General features: G+C 42.3%; 1 protein-coding gene across 6 annotated transcripts in view; it reads right to left on the minus strand.

The window, feature by feature from the left end:
- Positions 1–24,516, minus strand: part of LOC140194927 (upstream-binding protein 1-like) — a 107,618-nt gene that overhangs the window by 68,728 nt on the left and 14,374 nt on the right. For all 6 annotated transcript variants that reach the window (XM_072252342.1, XM_072252361.1, XM_072252352.1 and 3 more), the window contains exons 3-4: positions 10,991–11,067; positions 2,108–2,213 (exon numbers count right to left, since the gene is read on the minus strand). In XM_072252342.1, the coding sequence (XP_072108443.1) occupies positions 2,108–2,213; positions 10,991–11,067 (183 nt within the window). The remainder of the gene's footprint in view (positions 1–2,107; positions 2,214–10,990; positions 11,068–24,516) is intronic.

The raw sequence follows: 24,516 nt of genomic DNA on the forward strand, positions 1-24,516 counted from the left end.
GAGCCCTGGGCTTGTTTTCCTGCAACAAGATGGTCCTATCGAGGGGTGATGGGAGACAGCGATACTCGAATGGGGTTCCTTATGTCCGGTCTATTCCACAATTTAGTTTTCGTTGCATTCATTGCAGAGATACGTTGGAAATGGAAGCAACATTTTCAGTGCTTTCGTGGCTATCTCAGGATATTCAGCCTTGACTTTGATCCAGAATGCCATCAGAGATATTATGTCAAACATACTTTTCAGCCCGCCTTCATTTGCAAGCTCGAGGAGTTGATCTCCTTCCCATGCTGACACAGATGACGCGCGGGTCATGCCCTCGCGTGCGTAATGGCTGATCAGTGGCCGTGACAGGGAATGAGGAAAGGTGCAGCTGTCTCATATCGCCAAATCATATCGTTTCCTCACAGCCCAGTAGCACATGCTTTGCGACCCGGTACCGGTCCGCGGCCCAGAGTTTGGGGACTGCTGCTGTAAATCATTGTGCTAAGCATTACGCTACCATGCCGCCCTTCTCAATGTCAATGAAGTCCAGCATGCCAACTGCCTTCTATCGCACCTTATGTAAATATGTAGCCACTTTCAGGAAATTACGGACGTATGCCATCCAGGGTCTCCAAAACAGATCTCAGTTTTTCCCATGGACCTTTACAACTCTTGCATTTATTAAAAATGATTCTTTTTCTCTACTAATCTTTACTTATTCCTCCCCCAAGGGTGCCACAGTAGCGTAGCAGTTAGTACGACGCTATCACAGCTCAGGGCATTCCAGAGTTTTGAGTTCAATTCCTGTGCCGTCTGCAAGGGCTTTGCATGCCCCCCCACCCCATGAAACATGTGGGTTTCCTTTGGGTTCTCCAGTTTCCTCCCACAGTCCAAAGGCATACTGGTTAGTAGGTTAATTGGTTATTGTAAAATTGTCCTATGATTCAGCTCATATTAAATAGATGAGTTGCCTGGCATTTCTGCTCATTGGGCCAGAAGGGCCTGTTCCACGTTGTATCTCTAAATAATATAATAAAATAAAATAAAAAATACCTTTAAATTACCTTGGTACATGAGCTTTCATTCCCCACAGCAAATTAAACCTTAAAATACTTTTTACTCAACTCTGTGTCACTGACCCTTACCCTTATGTCAGAAAGGAGGTACAGAAACTTGAAGGCACACACTCAGTGATTCAGAAACTGCTTCTTCTCCTCTGCCATCTGATTTCAAAACAGACACTGGAACCCATGAACACCTCACTTTTTTTTTCCCCATTTCTGTTTTTGCACCACTATTCTTAATTTATCTATGTACATATATACTTACTGTAATTCAATTTTTTTTCTATTTATCATGGATCACATTGTACTGCTGCCACTAACAAATTTCACAACATATGCTCATGATATTAAGCCTGATTCTGAATCATGATTATCATTGATAAAAGACATGAAAATTATATATAACTGTACTATATATAAGGTTAACTTGCACGTCAAGTCAGCGGTAAGGAAGGCAAATGCAATATCAGCATTCATTTCGATCATCAGTCAAACCACATTTGCAGTATTGTGAGCAGTGTTGGGTCTCTTAACTAATATCGGTGTTTGATGGCTCTAGCGCTGTACTCACTGAAGTTTAGAAGAATGGGGGGGCGGGGGGAGGAGAGAGCAAATCTCATTGAAACGCCTAGAAAAAGTGGGTGTGGAGCCAGTGTTTCTTATAGTGGGGAAGTCTAGGGTCAAAGGGCACAGCCTGAGAAGTGAGGGACATCCATTTAGAACAGAGATAAGGAGGAATTTCTTTAGCCAGAGCATGCTAATTTATGGCATTCATGGCCACAGACAGCTGTGGAGGCCAAGTTATTGCTATATATAACGTGGTGGTTGATACGCTCTTAATTAGTCAGGACGTCATAGGTTACAGAGAGAAGGCTGGAGAATGGGGTTGAGAAAGATAGTAAATCAGCTATGATGGAATGATAGAGCAGACTGGATGAGCTGAATGGGTTAATTCTAGCCCTTATTATCTAATTCAACAATTTATGCCTGTAACTCACCATTACATGAACGCACCACAGAGACCACAACTGAAAAAGAACGTGAGATTGTAGCAAACTCACCCAAATCAAGGAGTCTGTCACCAGGGCGGTTCCATTTCCAGCCTTCCAGCTGCTGATGCTCTGTGTATTGGAGTCTCCGGTCATGGAATACAACTCGAACTATACTCTAGAGTAGAAATGATAAATTAGGTTGCTTTTTGAAACAATGAATCTTTTGTTTCAAAGCTCAAAATTTCACGTCACATGCCAGTGATAATAAACCTGATTCTGATATTCCAGAGATACCTCATTCATCATTGAAAATTAATATAATATCTTGGTGTGCATAGGTTTTTTTTTTAACCGTGCTGCTTAAGACCATTAAAAATTGAACCTGGGGCAATTTTTCATCTGCGTTATAACATAAGGACCTGCAGTGGTGCAACAATAAAGGAAGGTGAATATGAGCAACCAGGATTTCTGCTCCAAAGTTTCTAGCAATTTTGTTTAATCTAGGACTCTATTAACCTCGATGTACGTGACATAGCAGTTCCCTGTTTATGTGTCATTGAGTAATGTAGCATGAATAATGACCTTTCAGCCCAACAAATCCATGCTGATCACAGTATCTACCCAGGTAGCCCAATTTTCTGCCCTCAGTTCCACCCCTCCACATACCACCGATCCAAGTACTACGTAAATGATACTACTGCACCTGCCTCAACCACTCCCTCTGGCTCATCACATATACTCACCATGTGTGTGGAAAAAGTTGCCCCTCATGTCCTTTTTAAATCTTTCTCCTGTAACCTTAAACCAGCGGTCCCCAACCACCGGGCCGTGGACCGGTACCGGGCTGCGAGGAAACGATATGATTTGGCGATATGAGTCAGCTGCACCTTTCATCATTCCCTGTCATGCCCAGTGTTAAACTTGAACGCACGCAAGGTCATTACGCACGTATCATCCATGTCAGCGCGGGAAGGAGATCAGCTCCCTGAGCTTGCAAATGACAGTGGGCTGAAAAGTATGTTTGACATAACATCTCTGCCGGCATTCTGGGTCAAAGTCAAGGCTAAATATCCTGAGATAGCCATGAAAGCACTGAAAACGTTGCTTCCATTTCCAACATATCTCTGCAATGAATGCAACGAAAACTAAATTGCGGAATAGACTGGACATAAGGAACCCCCTTCGAGTATCTCTGTCTCCCATCACCCCTCGATGGCACCGTCTTGTTGCAGGAAAACAATCCCAGGGCTCCCAGTGATTCAGCGATATTGGGTGTGTTGCAATGATTTTATATGTTCATAAGGGGAAAATATGTGCTGTGTGTTTAATATACAAACGTTACTTAAAATGTTATGATGCTATTGACTTACTTATATAACCATATAACAATTACAGCACGGAAACAGGTCATCTCTGCCCTTCTAGTCCATGCCAAACGCTACTCTCATCTAGTCCCACCGACCTGCACTCAGCCCATAACCCTCCATTCCTTTCCTGTCCATATACCTATCCAATTTTTCTTTAAATGATAATATCGAACCTGACTCTACCACTTCTACTGGAAGTTCTTTCAACACTTACTTCAAGCTCCCCTGTCCTCCCCTGATAATTGACTTATCACTATATTCATGCAAGGAAAATATGCGCTGTGTTAGATAAACCCTTTTAGAAACCAAATTGAGTGTATTAGCCACTTATCACCGATATTCCAGTCATGATTAACCCCCACCCTCCCTCCCCCCCCGAACAGAATCACCAAAAACAATTTGTAGGGAAAAAAAAGGGCACGTATATGCATGCGCACACTGGTGCCCGCGCAAGGCTTCATGGTCATGGTAGTCTTTCCTCAGGGTAAACACAACATATTTGACTGCTACTCTTGTCCGTTGGCAACCTCCCCCCACCCCCGGGGTCGGCCGGTCCACAGGAATATTGTCAATAATAAACTGGTCTGTGGTGCAAAAAGGGTTGGGGACCCCTGCCTTAAACCCATATCCTCTAGCTATGGATTCCCTTATACTGGGGAAAAGACTGTTACCATCCACTTTATCCCTGCCATTCATAATTTTAAACACTTTCTAGAAGGTTGCCCTTATTCTCCAACTACACCCACGTGCAAGAATGGAAAAGGCTACAGAAAGAGGTGCACACAGTCCAGTCCTTCGTAGGTAAATCCCTCCTCACCATTCAGAACAATTACATAGAGCACTGCCACAAGAAAGCAGCATCCGTCACAAGGTCACGCTCTCTTCCTGCAACTACCATTGTACAGAAGGTATATGAGCCTTGGGTCCCACACCACTAGGCTCAGGAACAGTTATTAACCTACAACCATCAGGCTCCTGAACCAGCATGGATATCTTCACTCACCTCAACTCTGAACTGATACTCCAACCTACAGACTCACTTTCAAGGCTCCTTTACAGCTCACGTTCACAGTATTATTTTTATTTGTAGTTTTTCTTTTGCGCATTGGTTGTTTTCAAGTCTTTGTATATTTATATAGTTTTCTGTAAAATTCTATTGTATTTCTTTTTCCTTACAACTGTCTGCAAGAAAATGAATTTCATAGTGACAAAACATTTACAATAATGTTACTTTGAACATTACAAGGAATAAGTAACTCTTTCCAGTTTAACTACATCTCTCCTACAACACAGTGACCAAACTTGAACACCGTCCTCTAAGTGAAGCCTCACCCACGACATAAACAACTGCAATATAATGTTCCCCTAGTAGTCACTGTCATACAGCACATACACGACCATCTTCACAGTACTTTGTCTCAGGAAACTTAATATCATCAAGGATGTCTACTACCTTGGCTACTTCCTTTTCTCTCTACTGCCTTCTGCCAACAGGTATACAGGAGCTTTAAAAAACACACAAGGGTTGGATCTGAAGCAACAAACAACATGCTGGAGGAATTCTAAGTTGAGCATTATCTGTGGGAGGAAAGGAATTGTTGAGTCTTGATACAGGGCTTCAATTTCAATCATTGACAATCCCTTTATCCCCATTAACATTTATTGCTCGATCTGCTGAGTTCTATAAATCTGCCAATGACAACTATTGTTGGCAAAATTTCAGATGAGGAGACATAAAGGAAGAGGATGTATCAGCTGGTTGAGTGGTGTCACATCAACCTGGCACAATGTCAGTAAGACAGAGGAATTGATTGTGGACTTCAGGAAGAAAAGTTGAGGGAACACACACCGGTTCTCACTGAGGGACCAGAAGTGGAAAAGGGTGAACAGTTTCAAGTTCCTGGGTGTCAACGTCTCTGTGGATCTATCCTGGGGCTAACATATTGATGCCAGTGAGCTGTGGACAAATGGAATGAACTACATAATTGTGTGTTGAGAGTAGTACCTTAGAGACCTTCAAATCTAAACTCGGTAATGATTTCAAAACTATGTAAATAAGATTTTGGCAAGTTTGTTGGGCCAAATGGCCTGTTCTTGTCAAAAACTTTCTAATATTCTCATCTTCTAATAACAAAGGCACGACAGCAGCAATATTTCATTAAGAGTTTGAGGAGACTTAGTATATCAAAGACATTGGCAAATTTCTACAGATGTACTGTGGAAAGCATTCTAATTGGTTGCATCACTGTCTGGTGTGGAGGGGCCACTCACAGGATTGGAAACAAGCTGGATAAAGGTGTAAACTCTGCCAGCTCCATCATGGTCACTACCCTGCCCAGCATCCAGGAACTTCAAAAAGTGACACCTCATAAATGTGGCATCAATCGTTAAGGTCCCCCATCACCCAGGACCTGGCCTACTCTCATTACTACCATTAAGGAAGTGGTACAGGAGCCTGAAGACACACACTCAACATTTCAGGAACAACTTCTTGCTCTCCAAGATCAGATTTCTGAATGGACAATGAACCCATGAACACTACCTCAGTATTTTCCCCCTCTCTTTTGAACTTCCTATTTTAAATTTACTTTTTATATACAGTGCCTATAAAAAGTATTCACTCACCTTGGAAGTTTTCATGTTTTATTCTTTTACAACACTGAATCACAGGATCTAATTTGGCTGATTAATAGGAAAAGACTTTCGTGCCAAAGTGAAAACAGATCTTTACTAAGTGATCTAAATTAATTACAAATATAAAACACAAAATAATTGATTGCATAAATATTTATCCCCTTTAATATGACACACCAATTCATCACTGGTGCAGCCAACTGGTTTTAGAAGTCACATAATTAGTTAAATGGAGATCACCTGTGTGCAGTCAAGATGATGCAACTGATTGTCGTAAAACTACACTTGTAACTGGAAGGACCAAGTGCTGGTGAGTCAGTATCCTGGCACAAAATACACCATGAAGACAAAAGAACACTCTAAGTGAAAAGGTTATTGAAAAGCACAAGTCAGGAGATGGATACAAGAAAATTTCCAAGTCACTGATTATCCCTTGGAGTACAGTGATGTCAATCAAGAAATGCAAAGAATATGGCACAGCTGTAAATCTGCCTATAGCAGGACATCCTCAAAAACTAAGTGACTGAGCAAGAAGGGGACCAGTGAGGGAGGCCTCCAGGAGACCTGTAACAACTCAGGAGGAGTTACAAGCTTCAGTGGCCAAGAAAGGTGAGACTGCGCATACAACAACATGAAATCATGACTAAGAGTTTGCAAGAAGGTATGTGGGAGACTCTGAAGTCGGCTGGAAGAAGATTCTATGTCTTATGAAATCAAAATTGAGCCTTTTGGCTATTAGACTAAATGCTGTATCTGGCACAAGTCAGGCACTGCACATCAAAAACACACCATCCCTACCGTGAAGCATGGTGGTGGCTGCATCATGCTGTGGGGATGCTTCACTGCAGCAGGCCCTGGAAGGCTTGTGAAGGTAGAGGGTAAAATGAATGCAGCAAAATAAAGGGAAATCCTGGAGGAAAACCTGATGTAGTATGCAAGAGAATTGTGACTTGGGAAAAATTTGTTTTCCAGCAAGACAATGACCCCAAGCATAAAGCCAAAGCTACACAGGAATGGATTAAAATCAACAAAATTAATGTCCTGCAGTGGCCAAGTCAGAGCCCAGACTTCAATCCAATTAAATGTCTGTGGTTGGACTTGAAAAGGGCTGTTCACTTATGATCCCCATGCAATCTATAAGAGCTTGAGCAGTTTTGTAAAGAAGAATGGGAAAGTTGCAGTGTCCAGATGTACAAAGATGATAGAGACCTATCCACACAGACTCAAGGCCATAATTACTGCCAAAGATGCATCCACTAAATATTGACTTGACGGGGGTGAATACTTATGCAATCAATTATTTTGTGTTTTATATTTGTAATTCAGATCATTTGTACATCTACAAGACCATAAGATATAGGAGCAGAAGTAGGCTATTCAGCCCATCAAGTCTGCCCTGCCATTCAATCACAGGCTGATCCAATTCTTCCAGTCATCCCCACTCCCCAAACCCTTTGATGCCCTGGCCAATCAAGAACCTATCTATCTCTGCCTTAAATGCACCCAATGGCTAGGCCTCCGCAGCCACTCGTGGCAACAAATTCCACAGATTTACCACCCTCTGACTAAAGTAATTTCTCCGCATCTCTGTCCTAAATGGACGTCCTTCAATCCTGAAGTTGTGCCCTCTTGTCCTACCTAGACTCCCCTACCATGGGAAATAACTTGGCCATATCTAATCTGTCCAGGCTTTTTAACATTCGGAATGTTTCAATGAGTCCCCCCTCATTCTCCTGAACTCCAGGGAATACAGCCCAAGAGCTGACAGATGCTCCTCATATGGTAACCCTTTCATTTCTGTTTTCACTTTGACACAAAAGTGTCTTTTCTGTTGAACAGTGTTAAAAAACCCAAATTAAATTCACTTAAATTCACTGTGATTCAATGTTTTAAAATAACAAAACATGAAAACTCCCCCCCCCCCATCGGGGGGGGGGGGGGGATTTTTTTATAGGCACTGAATACTTATTGTCATTAATAGTTTTAATATTGCAATGTACAGCCGCAGCAAAACAACAAATTTCACAACATATGCAGTGATATTAAACCAGACTCTGATTCCTCCAGATTATTTGTTGCTCGAGGAGTTTATGATTCGACTACTACAATGCGAAGTCTCTTCCATGAAGAAGTTCAAATCTTCCAGTCCTGATGGTCTCGGCCCGAAACAACGACTCTTTACTCTTTTCCACAGATGTTGCCTGGCCTGCTGAGTTCCTCCAGCATTTTGTGTGTGTTACTTAGATTTCCAACATCTGCAGATTTTCTCGTTTATTTTATGTAAAGATACAGTTCAGAACAGACACTTTAAGCCGCACAACCCAGCAACTCCCGATTTAACCCTAGCCTAATCATGGGACAATTAACCGACTACCAGAATGCCTTTGGACTGCGGGAGGAAACCAGAGCACAGGGAAGACGTACAAACTCCTTACACAGTACGATGGAATTGAACTTCCAACTCCAAATACCTGAATTGTAACAGCATCATGCTAACCACTAAGCTACTGTGGCACCCCAATTACCAAATGGAATTAGTGTTATGATGTGTTGGATTCAAGTACAAAGTATATTCCAAAGAATATCAGGATCACTGTTTGGTTAGATTAAGAGGCAAGTACCATGTGGAACGCAGATAATTTTAAAATAAGGCGAGGTCTCAAATATGACACAGAAAATGCAGAGTTAGTGGTTAATGTAACTAGAGAGGCAGCTGCGAAAAAAAAACTAAACAAAGTAATCAAGAAATTGTAAAGTTGGAATCCTGAACTAAAACAAAGTACTGTAAATATATGTAGATAAGCCATCATTTGTGGAGAGAAAAACAAAACATTTCAGGTCTTTAGAAAATAAAATAACTTTTATTCAACTTTGAATTGTTTTTGTTTTTATTGCAGAGATTACTTATCTCATTTCTTTTGGAACAAATGAAAGGGGGCAATTGAGGGTTTCAAGGACTTTTGATATCTGATGCTAATTATCCATAGAAAAGAAACAATTAAAAAGGACCAGTCAGGGTAATTGTCTAACCAACTGGAATGTTTTAAACAGAAACTTTGAATGTTAGTGTCTGACTCCATATGTGTCTTAAATAAATAGTAACATTTGACACAGCTTCCCAAGTTGAAGATGTGCAGTGTTTGCACTGGCCAGTGTGACATCAGTCACATCAAAATCGGGCTGATTGAAAATTAAAAGATGCAGGTTCACCAAACAGGGCTTCCGAGAAGATTTCCCCTGCAGCCAAATTAATAGTAGCAATTGTGTCCCAACTCAGTCCCCAAAAGCCTATTCAGCTCTTGGATATGCAAACATCAAGTCTTCAGTTGAATAATTACCCGGGCTTCTACTGCATGCCAATATAGTAGATGGCAACAGTGACATAGCCAGTAGAGCCATTGCCTAACAATGCCAGCAACCAGATTCAATCCTGACCTCGTGTGCTCTGTGTGGAGTTTGCATGTTCTCTTTATGGCCACTTGGATTTCCTCTGGGTGCTCCAGTTTCCTCCCACATCCCAAAGACATGCAAGATGGTAGCTTAATTAACACTGTACATTGCCCCTAGAGTAGGCGAACAGTAGAACCTGGGAGAGAGTTAATGAGAATGTCGAGAGAATGAAAACAAAGGATTTGTGTACATTTAGTGTAAATGGGGGGCTGGCGGAAGGTGTAAACTTGGATGACAAAAGGCCTGTTTCTATGCTGTATCATGTCAGTCCAAACTATTTCTTTGTTCTGTAGGGAGATTCAGTGGGCTATTCACCAATTTATGGGGCTGGAAATTAATGTGATCAGGAAGGATAACCATTGAGCACGTCTACATGAAACACTGTCATAGGAAAGCAGCATCTATCAAAGATCCTCACCACCCAGGTGGAAGGTACAGAAGCCTCAGCACTTGCACCACCAAGTTCAAGAACAGTTACTACCTTAAAACCATCAGACTCTCGAACAAAAGGGAATAACTACACTCATTTGCCCATCTACTGAGATGTTCCTACAACCAATGATCTCACTTCAAGGATTCTTTATCTTGTTATTTCATGCTCTCATTATTTATTGCTATTTATTTATATCTGCATTGGTTGTTGTCTTCTGCACTCTAGTTAATCTGTTATTTATATGATAAATTATAGAAATTTATACATTTCTACAAATTTGCTGAGAACATCTACAGGAAAACAAATCTCAGGGTTGTATATTTATGTGACAGATGAACTCTGATAATAAATTTTACTTTAAACAGTTATAGCACGACATTTGCAGACCTAGCAACTAAACAGCCTTCCCTGAATTATAAGGATAAATACAAAAATAAACTAAGCTGCAGCTGGCCAAAAATTGTCCACACAGCAAGGCAAGGAAGATATACACAAGGTACACCTAGGAAAGACAGCAGTAATGCCATCATGGCTACAATGGCATCAACTGGAAGTGAGGTGAAGGTCACCACCACCACCACGAAGGTCCAAACTGACCATTTATACTCCGAAGTATTGCTGCTGTTAAAAATTTTAAAGATTAGCTTTGTCATCTGCACGTCGAACATGCCATTATGTGTCAATGACCAACACAGTCAGAGGATTGTTCTAGGTCAGCCTGCAAGTATCACCATTCTTCCAGCACGAACACAGCATGCCCACAGATTGCAAATGTATTCATTTTGTTATTATAATTGGCATAATCATTGGCTATAATCAATTCTATTTACTTATTAATCCCATCAACACATGTAAACGATGTTTTAGCAGTTCATAAATAAAGATTTAAGTGTTTGGATTTAACTCTTTCATCTTCATAGTTCATGAAGATGACAAAGATCCTGATCTTTTTACTGACACTTTAGTGGGTGTCAATGCCTCTATCCTAAAGGCTTCTCATCTATTGATACACTGACAAAGCTATTCTATTAACATTGTACAAGTGTGTCAATTAAATGAATTACCCACCTTAACCATTTTCCCACTCATTTCTGGCAAATCTCCTATTTTTCGGTTATCCAACATTCGGACTTCATAAGACTGACCTGTTAAAGACCAGAAACATTTGTTATAAATGACAAACAAATGTGGTTTAAAAGCGATATTAAAATTACGTAGTTACTCAGTGGGAAGTTACTGAAGTGCAGTGGCCACTATGGTCTATTCAAATCCTACAAGACACAAGGTTTATAAACACTTCAAATTTTAACAAAAATAAGCATTACTAGGCTATAATACTTTCAAAACAGCAGTTATTGTAGTCAATAAACTTCACTGCAATAACACAATAAGCTGAAAATATTGGCTCACTTAGCATAAAATCTCTGTTAAGACATTCAGAATAGTTGTAACCCATTTTCATTAAAGCAGTGCAGATTTGGTTAGCGCAGACTTAACGGACGTCTGCACACTGAAGCATTATCAATTATCTATAAAATTCTTCATTGAGGAAGCCTTCTCTTAGACTGTACCATGGAGGCTGGTGGCGCAACGGCATTGGCGCCGGGAGCGGAGGTTCCCGAGTTCGAAACTAGTCGGGTCCGCCCCCGAGTACACTTTCCATCCATGCTGGGTTGAGTGTCGAGATCGCAACTCGACCTCGTAAAACAAAGAGAAAATACTGCGAAAAATGTCTGTGTGAGGAGTGGCGCGTCACACAGTCTCGCGCTCGCTCTCTCTCTCTCTCGCTCTGCACCCTGGAAAAAACCATGAAAAATCCATCATCACGGACGGACGCACGGATATGCAGACGCACAGACTCGCACGCACGCAGGCACACGCCAAAATAAAAACTAATTCTACATTAAAATAGGTGTGCTTAAGAGGCTCTTAGGTAGACACACAGATATGCAACAAATGGAAGAAGGGATTGGTTTAGTCGGGTATTTGATTACTACTTTATTGCATTCGGCACAACACTGAGCTGAAGGACCCATTCCTGGGCTGTACTGTGTTCTCTGCTCACGATCACCATACAACTTAGGTGAAGTGAAACCAATAGAACATAGAATAGTACAGCACAGTACAGGCCCTTCAGCCCACAACGTTGTGCCGACCCTCAGACCCTGCCTCCCATATAACCCCCCACCTTAAATCCCTCCATATACCTGTCTAGTAGTCTCTTAAATTTCTGCCTCCACCACTGACTCAGGCAGTGCATTCCACGCACCAACCACTCTCTGAGTAAAAAACCTTCCTCTAATATCCCCCTTGAACTTCCCACCCCTTACCTTAAAGCCACGTCCTCTTGTATTGAGCAGTGGTGCCCTGGGAAAGAGGCGCTGGCTATCCACTCTATCTATTCCTCTTATTGAATATTGACAAATTAATTTTATACCTATTATTCTAAAATTACTGCATTAAACATGAAAATCAGGCCCCAGCTCTTCAAGCCCACTCTTAAAGCCAACCTGTCTTCCTTTAGACATTAATTACTCAATGTGAAGAGGACACAAAAAGCTAGTGTGGGTGTTTAGACAAGAGATTTAGGGCTGAGGAACCCAATTCTTTGAGAAATCGGAGGAAACCAGAGAATTTTACTTATTTTCATTTAGAGGTACAGTCCAACAAGCTTGTGTGCTCAATTACACCCACATGACCAATGAACCTACTAACCTGTACGTCTTTGGGATTTGGGAGGAAACCCACACAGTCACACAAACTCCTCACGGAGGGTGACGGGAACCGCAGCCAGGTCACTGGCACTGTAATAGTGTTACACTAACCACTACACTACCATGCTTCTCCGTGGATTGTCACCTTGTCGTGGTGGAGAAGCTATGCTCCTGGTGGGTCACCCATGGCGGTAAGGTCGAGGGTGAGGTCCCTGACAAAGAACAATCCAACCAAGACCTCAACGGTGGAACAGGCGGACGAAGTTACTTCAAGCTCAACGGCTGTGAAGGTGGATGAAGGCTGCATCAAATCCATCAGCTCCAATCGTCGTGGTTTCCATGCCATTGGAATCAGTTGATTGATTTGTGAAGTATTGTGTGCTTCTTGGAGTGCAACATCAAGTACACGTTAAACAAATACACGCACGGGCGTCTTCACTCTGTGGGCCACTTCAGAACGAAGACCATCATCCTCGACCTCGAGGGATAGCCACAACGACGGCACTACCATGCCACACCAAACTCAGTGGAAACCCATAACAGAGAACATACAAACTCCAAAGAGGCAACACCCAATGTCAGAAATGAAAGTTTCTAGCACTGAGGCAGCAGGAATACTAGTTCAGCCACTGCGCCAAACTTTGTAGAATTTTGATAGTCTCTGTTAATCTCGGAGTTCTGTAGAGGGACGATTTTCAGCAAAGCTGTTTGGAAATACGTCTACATTTCTATACAGAAAGATGCAGGAAAAAGGCCAGCAATATCATGAAGGATTCTGCCCACCCTGCTCATGGACTGTTTGTGCCACTCCCATCCATGCCAGGACCACCAGATGCAGAAACAGTTACCCACTAACTCGCTCTACAACTCCCACTACCACCTTACCATTTCCTGTCAGAGTCACCTTTTGTACAGACTCCCCTGTACCTAGCATCACTTTATGTACACACAATCAATGTATATAAGCTATCATAAGAGGACATACAGCCTCCTTAGAGCACACCAGGATTGAACTCCAAGCTGGAAGAGTACCGCAGTAACTGCTATGCTACCATAGTGCCCAAAGTAAACATATCTGAAGGCACAGCAAATACCCAAAGTCACAAACCTCAAACCCCAATAGTTTCCATCCACTTTAAGTTACATTATAGCACATACAACCTCTAACACAAAAAAATTTCCAATCTCCAAACATCAGAAGGTTTCAAATAGGTGTGCCATTGCATCAAGTTGAACGCAGCAATAATTCAGACAGCCAGCAACACTGGAACAGCTTACACAATCAAGGAACTCTTGCACTTCTGAGAACGCCCAAGTAGTTTTGAAGTATAATCACTGATATAACACACACACAAAAAAAGGCAGTGAATTTGCACGGTTCATTAGCACAATAATGACTAGTTAATTTTAGATCAGTAGGTCAAGAGGCAGGACTGAACACATGACTATTATGCTCTCTTCTTGCACCATTTTAAAATATATTCTTATTGCAATTGATATTAAGTTTTATGTATTGCACGGTACTGCTGCCGCAAAACAACAAATTTCACAACGTCAGTGATAATAAACCTGATTTTGATTCTGACCAATTCATTTACTCTGATAGTGCCAAAAAATTTGTATCCACCTAGAAACAAATGGGATTGCCATTTAACACCCCATTCCAAAGCAGCATCTCCAACAGCACCTTGGTGGATCTGTGGAATTCACTGCGACAGATGGCTGCGGGGGTCAGGTTATCGGTTATATTCAAAACATAGGTTGATAGGTTCTGGATTAGTCAGGGCATCATCGTTGAATAGTGTAAGAAATAAGAGCTGAGCATAGAAACAGGCCCTTCAGCCCATCAGACACCACCATGTCCAATCTATACTAGCCCCACTTACCATCATTTGGTCTTCAGTGTTTTCTGTTTTGGAGTTTCAGTTATTCATCTAAATGCTTTTTTAAATATTCCAAGTCTTGCAACCAACTTTTGGATGATTTTTCCTTTCAGATCCTCCGATTCCTCACCATAATCCCATGCTTCTTGGTCTCATGTATTTTTGCCACTGGGTAAGATTTCACACTTGTATGCCTTTCATATTTTTGTGCAGCTTTACCTGATTCCTCAGACATCTAATACTACAAGGAAAAAAAAACAGCCAATCTTGGCTCTCCTCATAACTGAAACAAGTCTATCCCAGAGGACATCCTGGTGAATCTCCCTTGCATCTTCTCCAGTGCAATCATGTTTCTATAGTATGGTGATCAAAACCACAACAATATTCCAGTTACAGCTTAACCAATGTTTCATTAAGTTGTACCAAGACCTCCCTGCTCATACCTGGTAGAGCAGACACAATTGCCAAATAGCCTAATTCTGCTCCTATGTCTTATGGTCTTAGACTGGAAGTCTCTGACTAGTGGTGTGCCCATGCTGGGCCCATTATTGTTTGGGATCTATGTTAATGATTTGGATGAGAATATACAGTACTGTGCAAAAGTCTTATAGCTAGGGTGCCTAAGACTTTTGCACAGTACTGTAATTTTATGTATTGCACTGTACTGCTGCAAAAAAAATCAAATTTCATGTCATACGTGAGTGATGATAAACCCGACTCTGATATGGGTCTCTATTGTGGACTGAGAGTGGGAAGGGAGCAAGGAGAGAGAGGAATCATGGTAGGGAAAAGGGAAAGGGAAGTGGAGGCACCAGAGAGACATTCTGTAATGTTCAAAAAATCAATGTTTGAATTGCCTGGTGTCTCAAGGCTGAGTGTGTCTGCACCCACACCACTTCCTGCCTTTGCCACTCTTCCTCCGCCACCTGAACTACTCCCTTTCCACAGCATACACCTGAAACATTTGTAAATTACTGTGCTAGAAAATGTTAGTAAGTTGGCAGATTCTACTAAAATAGCCAGATAGAGCATCAAGAATTGCCACGGAAACTTAACCGACAAGGTAGGTGGGGGAGGAAAGGCAAATGGAATGTTACATTTTGAAAGAATAAATCTAGGTAGGACTTTTGTATTAAATGCAAGGGACTGGGTAATTTAGAATAGTATATTGGTATAATGTAATATATATCCACAATAGTATAGTAATAAAGTACAGTATTAATGGATAATAAAACAGATGCACAGCTGAAGGAGAAATCACAAGTAAAAAGGTATATTTGCAAAAATATCCAAATATACCTTTTTATTTCAAGCACGTTTTCAGTTGCTGTGCTGGTCTTACAGCCCATGCCCTTCACCTTTGTTCAAAAATACTGGTTTGTAATTATTATTCAGGGCCCAATTTTATGTGAAGCACAGGTGTAAGTCACAATACCCACTTCCAACAGCACTGGAAGTAGTGACATCATTTTGGATTCTGGAGCCTGAATATTTCAATTCAACAAGGGCATCTTGCAAAGTTTCAAAAGTGATTGGATACGAGAAGGGAAACAACAGCAGACTTCCTAAAATCTTAAGTCCTACCTATTCTTTTGATTGCATCCGCGGACAGGTCCTCCTACTCTGCATTTCACAACTCACACCTTCTTTTGTCTAGATTTTCACCCTCTAACTACTCTCCTTAATTCACCCTGTTATAGCTCATCCCCATGGTCACTCTGATTTTGCCCTTTAAAGAAACCCCCCCCCTTCCCCAGTTTTATCAATTCTGCTGAAGGACCTCCTTTCTGAAACATTGACCGTTTCCATCCCACAGATGCTGTTTGATCTGCTGGGCATCTCTGCTTTCCAATTCCCTACAAATTACCCAACCACCTGTGCTGTCAATGCAAGAGTGAGTCAACTGTTCCCAGACTAGCCACCTCAGAATCCTCAATTCTAGGAAACAGGACTGTTACTCAAGGAACATGGGATTATAAATGCAGAAACACTTTAATTTAATAAGCATATGAACTGGCTTCTTGAGATTAATTATCACTTTGCAACCTCCGAACAACTGAAAGTTACAGCACAGGTTAAGAAATGCATCTCCGTCTGACAACAGTTGTACAGAGATTTGAACCAATGTTTCCTCTTAAGTACTTTTTCAAAGACAGGAATAGTAATCCTCATCTCCAATAACACTTTTCAATGTGAGCTGTTTCTAAAACATCCCACTTCATGGAAATTCCCATGAGATTCTACATCAGACCTACAGTATTTAACAAAATATTCCTACATGCTGAATTCTATTCAGCTAGTTGTATTTAAATAAGTATATAAAGTACAAATCCTCATATCTATTTTCCTGTACAAATCCTTAATGTTCCTATGCTAGTTTTTCATCACAAGTATGAACCAATATTCTCAATAATCTAATGCCTGGCAGGATGTGGCACATGATAAATAACATATTTTGACACTTGTAAGATTGATTTATTTAGTTGTCTTAAGTAGGGATCAATTTTTTAAAAAGCCTTATGTAGTACTGTCCATGCGTTAAGTTGCCTTGCTTTCAGATTGATAGAAAAGCCACCACGGGAAAAAACCAGGGATCCCCAACCTTTTGCGCACCGCGGACCGGCCGGCCGGGGCGGGGGTGTTCAAGTTCAACAGTGCGTGACAGGGAATGAGGAAAGGTGTAGCTGACTCATATCGTTTCATATCACCAAATCGTATCGTTTCCGCGTGGCCCAGTAGCACATGCTCGCAGCCCGGCGGTTGGGGATCACTACCCTATACAGCAAAACTCCAAAATTCCACCATGCTGTTGTTCAAAACCACCAATAACTCAGCATTGAACTTACCTGTTTTCGTCGTAACCTTTAAACACACCCAAGTCCCACACTTCTTTTAGAACTCAATCCCAATTCTCGTGCTCCATTTAAACACACCTAGCTCACAGGTAAAAGTAATGTTAAAAAAAAGTAGTAATATCCTATAGTCCAGAAAGCTGTCAGTGCAGCAAAGGGCCGATTATTGTAAGTTCACTTTATTAAAACATATCCATGGCTGTTGCAATTGTCTCAACAATAAATGCCTTTAAAAAATACAACAGAAGTTTTAGAACTAGTAATGTTAGAATGATGCAAAACTACATCATGAAAGCAGGCTTTTCATCTAACCAACCCATGCAGATCACCAAAGCACCCACACCTACCCTAACTCACGAGTGTGGTGTTTGAAGTCAGGATTGAATCCAGGTCACCGAAGTCCTGAAGCAGGAGCTCCACAGGCTGTGTCACCCCACTCTTGGATTCTCAATACATGATGATGATGATGATGACGATGTCGACTCAGAGCTGAGAGGCCAGCGTCGGGCATTTTTCATGCCTTACAAGGCGCAGTTCGAAAGCTGTGTGGGGTGCCACTCCTCGCACAGACATTTTGGAGTATTATTTTACGAGGCTGAGTTCCAAGCTCGACATCAACCCAGTGCGGATGGAGAGCCTGGCGCTGATCTCACTGCGCCACCAGCCGACCTTTCTCAATACAAACACTGGTTAAAAACTAGTCTGAACTGATGAGCTACCCCTTTCAACCTTGAAAACCAAAATACAGATCACCTTGAGTATTGATAGCAAACACTGTTGCAATAGACCCAATACAATTTGGCTCCAGCCACAGGGGACCACAGTGGGTACCATTCCCTAGCCATACAATCATCTCTGGAGCATCTAGTCCAGGGGTCGGCAACCTTTTTGCCTCTGTGGGCTGGATCTCGTATTAATGAGCAGACGGTGGGCCAAATAAATGCCATAAAAAACTTGAAATATGGGAATTATCCATTTAAATACATCTAGTTATGTTTTGCCTCAAATTAATGAATAACGCATGCTAGAAAATGATTTGTGCTAAAGGTTGCCTATCCCTGATCTAGTCAGTAGCGACACTGAGTTTTGAACCAAATAGACTTCTGTTTATTGACTACAGTTCTGTCGTCAATATAACTCAAAGCGAAGTCATCTCCAAACTCCTAGATGTGGGACTCAACACCTTCTCTGCAACTGGGTCCTCGACTTCCTGAACAGTCTGTATCAGTAAGGATAGACAGAGAAACTTCTGCCACGATCATCCTCAATGCTGGTGCTCCACAAGGTTGTGCCCCCTCAGCCCCCCACTCTACAGCCCGTACACTCATGACTGCGTGGCCAGATTCCGCTCCAGTGCCATGCTTGCAGACAACACCACTGCAGTGGACTGAATCTCAGAGTTAAAGGGAGGAGGCAGAGTCTAGTGCAGGTGTTTCCAACCTTATGACTTCAGGAAGTGGTTTATGTATATACTGCACTCCTTTTTACATCACAGTGCAGAGGTTGAAAGGGTTGAGAGCTTCAAGTTCCTAGGTATAAAGACTAACAGCCTGTCCTGGTCCAACCATGTCACTATCACAGCCCAGTGCACTAGAGCCTAAACTTCCTCAAGAAGCTGAATAAAGATGGTATGTCCCCTTTGACCTTCACCCATTTTTAATCAATGCAACACAGAAAGTTAGGTGGCTGGGTGTTGATACATCTCCAACGGAGGTGTAAGGTTCTCCTTCCCTCCGCTAGCCTGCAGGTCACTCTTGAGCAAGGTGTAGAACCTGCTTAGCCCCTGTGTAATAGGGTCACATGAAGCCATGGGAACAGGCGGAAGATGATCGTATGAACAGCTGGTGCACATTATAAGTCCTGGTTATGTGACCACCGACGCCAGGCACACAATCTCTGGAGAGTATTGATAATGACTGGGATTACGCATCTTGTAAAGACACTGGTTCAGAAGGCGGCAATGGCAAACCACTTCTGTAGAAAAATTTGCCAAGGAGAATCACAGTCATGGAAAGACCATGATCACCCATGTCATAGCACATAGAAAGTACCCTATCCAGATGCATCAGAGTTTGGAATGCAACTGCTCTACCCAAGACCACAGGAAACTGCAGAGTTGTGTACACAGCCCAACACATCACATAAACCATCCTCCCCTCCATGGAATGTCTACACTTCTGACTGCCTTATATCATCAAAGACCCACCCATCGCAGACATTCTCTCTTCTCCCACCTCACCAGACAAATTTTAAAAAGCCTGAAAGCACACACCACCAGGCTCAAGGACGGCTTCTATCCCACATATAACACTAAACAGTCACATACAAATTTAAGACAGCCTCTTGACTTCAATCCACTTTGCACTGGCTTCGCACCTGCACTGCAATTTCTCTGTAACTGTTAACACTATGTGCCTTTTCTGATTTGTTTGGTTCTTTTGTGCAGGAGGGATTTGAGGGGTTGATGTTCCTGTTCCAATTTATTCATTTTTTTCATGCGGGGGGGGGAGGGATTTGGGGGCTGATGCGTTTGTTCCTTTTCATGTGGTGAGGGGGGATTTTGGAGTTGACAATCGGAATGCCTTTCTTTTCTTTCTTGGTTTCATGGCTACCTAGAGAAGAATTACTTCAAGTTGTATACTTTAATAAATGAATTTTTGAACTATTCTGCATTCTGTTATTGTTTTCCCTTGTACTACCTCAATGCACCAATGCAATGAGATGGAATGTATGGATGGCACGCAAAACAAGTTGACCCTCAGTATATAACAATAAACCTATCTGATAAAATCATTCAACCATTTTGACTGCAACTTAAACTCACCAGCATCACAGAGAATTTTAAAAATAATTGCATCTGGTGTGCAAATCAGCTTCATAATAGAAATTCCATCACCTCATACCCTTACCAAGACCAATGATTCACAAACACTCGGGTGTAGATATCAGCAAGCATACAGTGCACTGAGCAGAACCAACAGCAGCTACTTGTCATTTTTGGATATTAAGTTATACAGCCAGGGTAAATACCCAAGGCAAAACATACCAGAGCCCTACACCCTATTTACACTATGCTACAAAACTTGGTTGAAAACTATACAGGCAATCAAGGCTAGCCTCTGATACAAGATCATAGCCTAGCATCAGGATGGTCATCTTCACTTGACAGCAGTAAACAAAAACTACCCCTCCCCCCATAAAGATGTTTAAGATGTCAAAGAATAGGGGGCGTAGGTTTAAGATTCAAGATTCAAAAAACATTATTTTCATTCTAACCATACATCAGCTCTGCAGGGCAGAATGAGACAGCGTTTCCCAGCAGCAGTGCAATCATAACATAACAAACGCAACTCTAAATAATAAATGTAACAATAAATAGTAAAACACAACAGCCACATATCAGTTAAAATTAAGTGTCCAAAGCAGAGTCAGGTAGAGCAGCTATTTAGCAGTCTGACTGCCTGTGGGAGGAAGCTGTTTAGTAGCCTTGTGGTTTTAGTTTTGATGCTCCTGTAACGTTTGCCTGATGGTAGAAGAACGAACAGTTCATGGAGAGAGTGTGAGGGGTCTTTAATGATGTACCATGTCTTCTGGAGGCATCAACTCTGAAAGAGGTCTTGGATACAAAGTAGGGAGACCCCAATAACCTTCTCTGCTCCCCTAAACACCCTCTGCAAGGCTTTTTTGTCGACAGCACTGCAGCTGGAGTACCAGGCTGTGATGCAAAAGGTCAGCACACTCTCAACCATGCCTCTGTAGAATGTAGTTAAGATGTTACTGGGGAGTGATGCTTGTTTAAGCTTCCTCAGAAAGTGCAATCTCTGCTGGGCCCGTTTCACAATCCCAGTGGTGTTCCTGGACCAGGTGAGATTGTCCGAGATCTGCACCCCAAGGAACTTGATGTTTTCCACTCTCTCCACTGTGGAGCCGCTGACGCTGAAGGGTGTGTGCTCAGGCTGAGACCGTCTGAAATCGACAATCATCTCCTTGGTTTTGGTGACATTAAGCATCAAGTTGTTATCACTGCACCAGCTCTCTAGGTGTTTGACCTCCTCCCTGTACATTGTTTCATCATTTTTGCTGATAAGCCCCACCACTGTGGTATCATCAGCAAATTTAATGATCAGGTTCTCCTTGAATCTGGCTGCACAGTCATGTGTTAGCAGTGTAAACAGCAATGGGCTAAGCATACAGCCTTGTGGGGATCCAGTGCTCAGTGTGATGGAGTCAGAGATGTTCCTGCCAACACGGACTGACTGTGGTTTCTCTGCCAAGAAATCCAGAATCCAGCGACACATGGCAGTGTTAAGGCCAAGCAGCGACAGACAGGAGATTTAAAGGGGAACTGGGGCAAATTACTCAGTGGTTGGGGACTGGATGCACACTTGCCCTAGTGACAGAGGCTGCTACTCAACACTTAAGCAACATGCAAGCAAATACTTGAGTCACCTAGCACAGAAGACCAAATGTAGTCAAAAGCATTAATGTTGGTAGGTACAAGTGGAACAGCTTGCATCTGTGTGAAACAACTCCATGACTGGAGTGACCTGGATCCTGCAGTAGTGGCTTTACAAGTTTAAAACTTTGCTATTAGCAATGTAAACTAGTCCCAAAGTAGTAAGAAGTTGATTGAAGACCTGGTCCAGAATTGTTGTGAAGTCCAGAGAACCAATTATTTTGTTCTCCTTTATACGATGTACTGGAAATAACTAAACAACCTTGAAAAGTGTTGGTGTAGATTTGTTCACAGTGGTGTCATCGCTCCAATGCTGGCAGTAAACAGATTGACTCTCTGATCGGAATCACAGACATCTTGACATCATTTAGCAAATGTACAAGGGAACTAATTTTCCTTGAAGACAGATAAATGAGAAGGGTGCTCCTCAATACCCTCTGATAGGAGGAGCTTTGAGATTAAAGGCCACACAAGTACCTGTCACTGTACACCACATTTCTCTTGGCATTTAATGCACTGAAGAGCATGACAATTATCCCTCTCAATGGTTTGAATTCACACTTGTAATTTAAACAATAGGTCTTCAGCAAATGGCAATGGTTGAAGACCATCTTTTAAACAACCTTTTCTACAGCAAGCAACAGGGAAACACAAGCAACAGGAATTCTGCAGATGCTGGAAATTCAAGCGACACACATCAAAGTTGCTGGTGAACGCAGCAGGCCAGGCAGCATCTCTAGGAAGAGGTACAGTCGACATTTCAGGCCGAGACCCTTCGTCAGGACTGGAAACACGTCTCTTTTCTCAAAAATGGTCACAATGATAGCATCTGAGGTGCCTTTATATCTTCTCCTGCTCCTCCTAAATTTAGGGATGAGGTTGTGCAAAGTCCCACTCCAAGATTTATAGCTACAACAGCAAAATCATCAGCTTGAGCCTGGCTCATTCCATGGGTGAAAGCTGAGGGGGACACAGGAGCATAGTGGTTACATAATGTTCTACAATGCCAGCAGTCACAATTCAATTCCTACCACTGGATGGAGCTTGTACGTTCTCCCGGTGACCACGTCCAAAGGCGTATGGGGTAGGGACAGTAAACTGCAGGCATGCAATGTTGACACTGGAAACATGGGACACTTGCAGGTTATCCCCAGCACATCCTCAAATTAAATTGGCCAATGACACATGACATATTTTACTGCATGTTTCAATATACATGTGACAAATAAAGCAAATCTTTAAAATATCTTTAACTTCCAATAAGGATTTTTAAAAATTTGAATTAGATAGGGAACGTAGAGTGAAATTAAGGGTATTTGTGCCAAGACAGAAACAGGGTAAAGCATTTCTCTGAAGTTCACCTTTCACTTTGCTATCCTTGGTGGAAAGGATAGCTCCTAGTGGGACAAGCTTTTGGGTGTTAAGTGGTCTTTTCAATGCTGAGGAACCTATATATGCAGTGCTAATAAGTTACTTGGATCTCATGTGTTCTTTCTAAATACCAGCTGTTGTTTAGACACAGTCTAGGTGCTTTCTGACAGAAGATAATAATGTCTTCATATGTGCTAATTACAGTGGACAAAAGCACAGTTCAGATACAGAAAGGACACTGCAGTAGCTTCACATGCCACAGACATCATCTGAACAGAGTTTTTGAGTGGTCCTTAAGACATCAATGGATTTGTTTCTAAAAACAGCATTTTTGTTGCGATCTGTTGAAGCTAGATCAAACGGAAGTAGCAAGGCAGCAGATTCAGCAAGGCAAAGAGACAACCTGAAATATGAATGTTTCCTTTCAATCCCTTCCAACTATTAAAACTGGCATTAAAATATTCCTCAAAACTCAATGAAAGCAAAGTTACAAAGACTCAAAACCCAGAGAGAAAGCAAGGCATTCCTTATGGATAATCATTCCGTTTGTGACACTTCATTCTCCTTCCTCAATCTCTGTCTCCATCTCTGGAGACAATCTGTCAACTGATATCTTTTATAAACCTACTGATTCCCACAGTTATCTTGATTATACCTCTTCCCGCCCTGTCTCCTGAGACGAAGGAATTGAATTTCTCAATTCCTTCGTCTCTATCGTATCTGTTCCCAGGATGAGGTATTCCTTTTCAGGACATCAGAGATGTCTTACTCCTTCAAAGAACAGGCTTTCTCTTCCTCCATCATTGATGCTGCTCTCACCCATAACTCAACTTCCTGGACATCTGTGCACACCCAATCTTCCCACCGCCTTAAAAATAATAGGGTTCTTTGTCTCACTGTGAAATGGAGTCACCTCTTTTTCCCTTATTTTGAGGGAGAGGGAGAGGGAGAGGGAGAGGGAGAGGGAGAGGGAGAGGGAGAGGGAGAGGGAGAGGGAGAGGGAGAGGGAGAGGGAGAGGGAGAGGGAGAGGGAGAGGGAGAGGGAGAGGGAGAGGGAGAGGGAGAGGGAGAGGGAGAGGGAGAGGGAGAGGGAGAGGGAGAGGGAGAGGGAGAGGGAGAGGGAGAGGGAGAGGGAGAGGGAGAGGGAGAGGGAGAGGGAGAGGGAGAGGGAGAGGGAGAGGGAGAGGGAGAGGGAGAGGGAGAGGGAGAGGGAGAGGGAGAGATATCAAATACCGGGTGAACGAGTAGTCTTTGGGGTACTGCAAGTCTGTGTCTTTATTGATGCTTTGCTGCATGGTTGTGTGCTTAGTGGGGGGGG

This window comes from Mobula birostris, chromosome 1, assembly GCF_030028105.1.
Source record: "Mobula birostris isolate sMobBir1 chromosome 1, sMobBir1.hap1, whole genome shotgun sequence".
NCBI lineage: Eukaryota > Metazoa > Chordata > Chondrichthyes > Myliobatiformes > Myliobatidae > Mobula > Mobula birostris.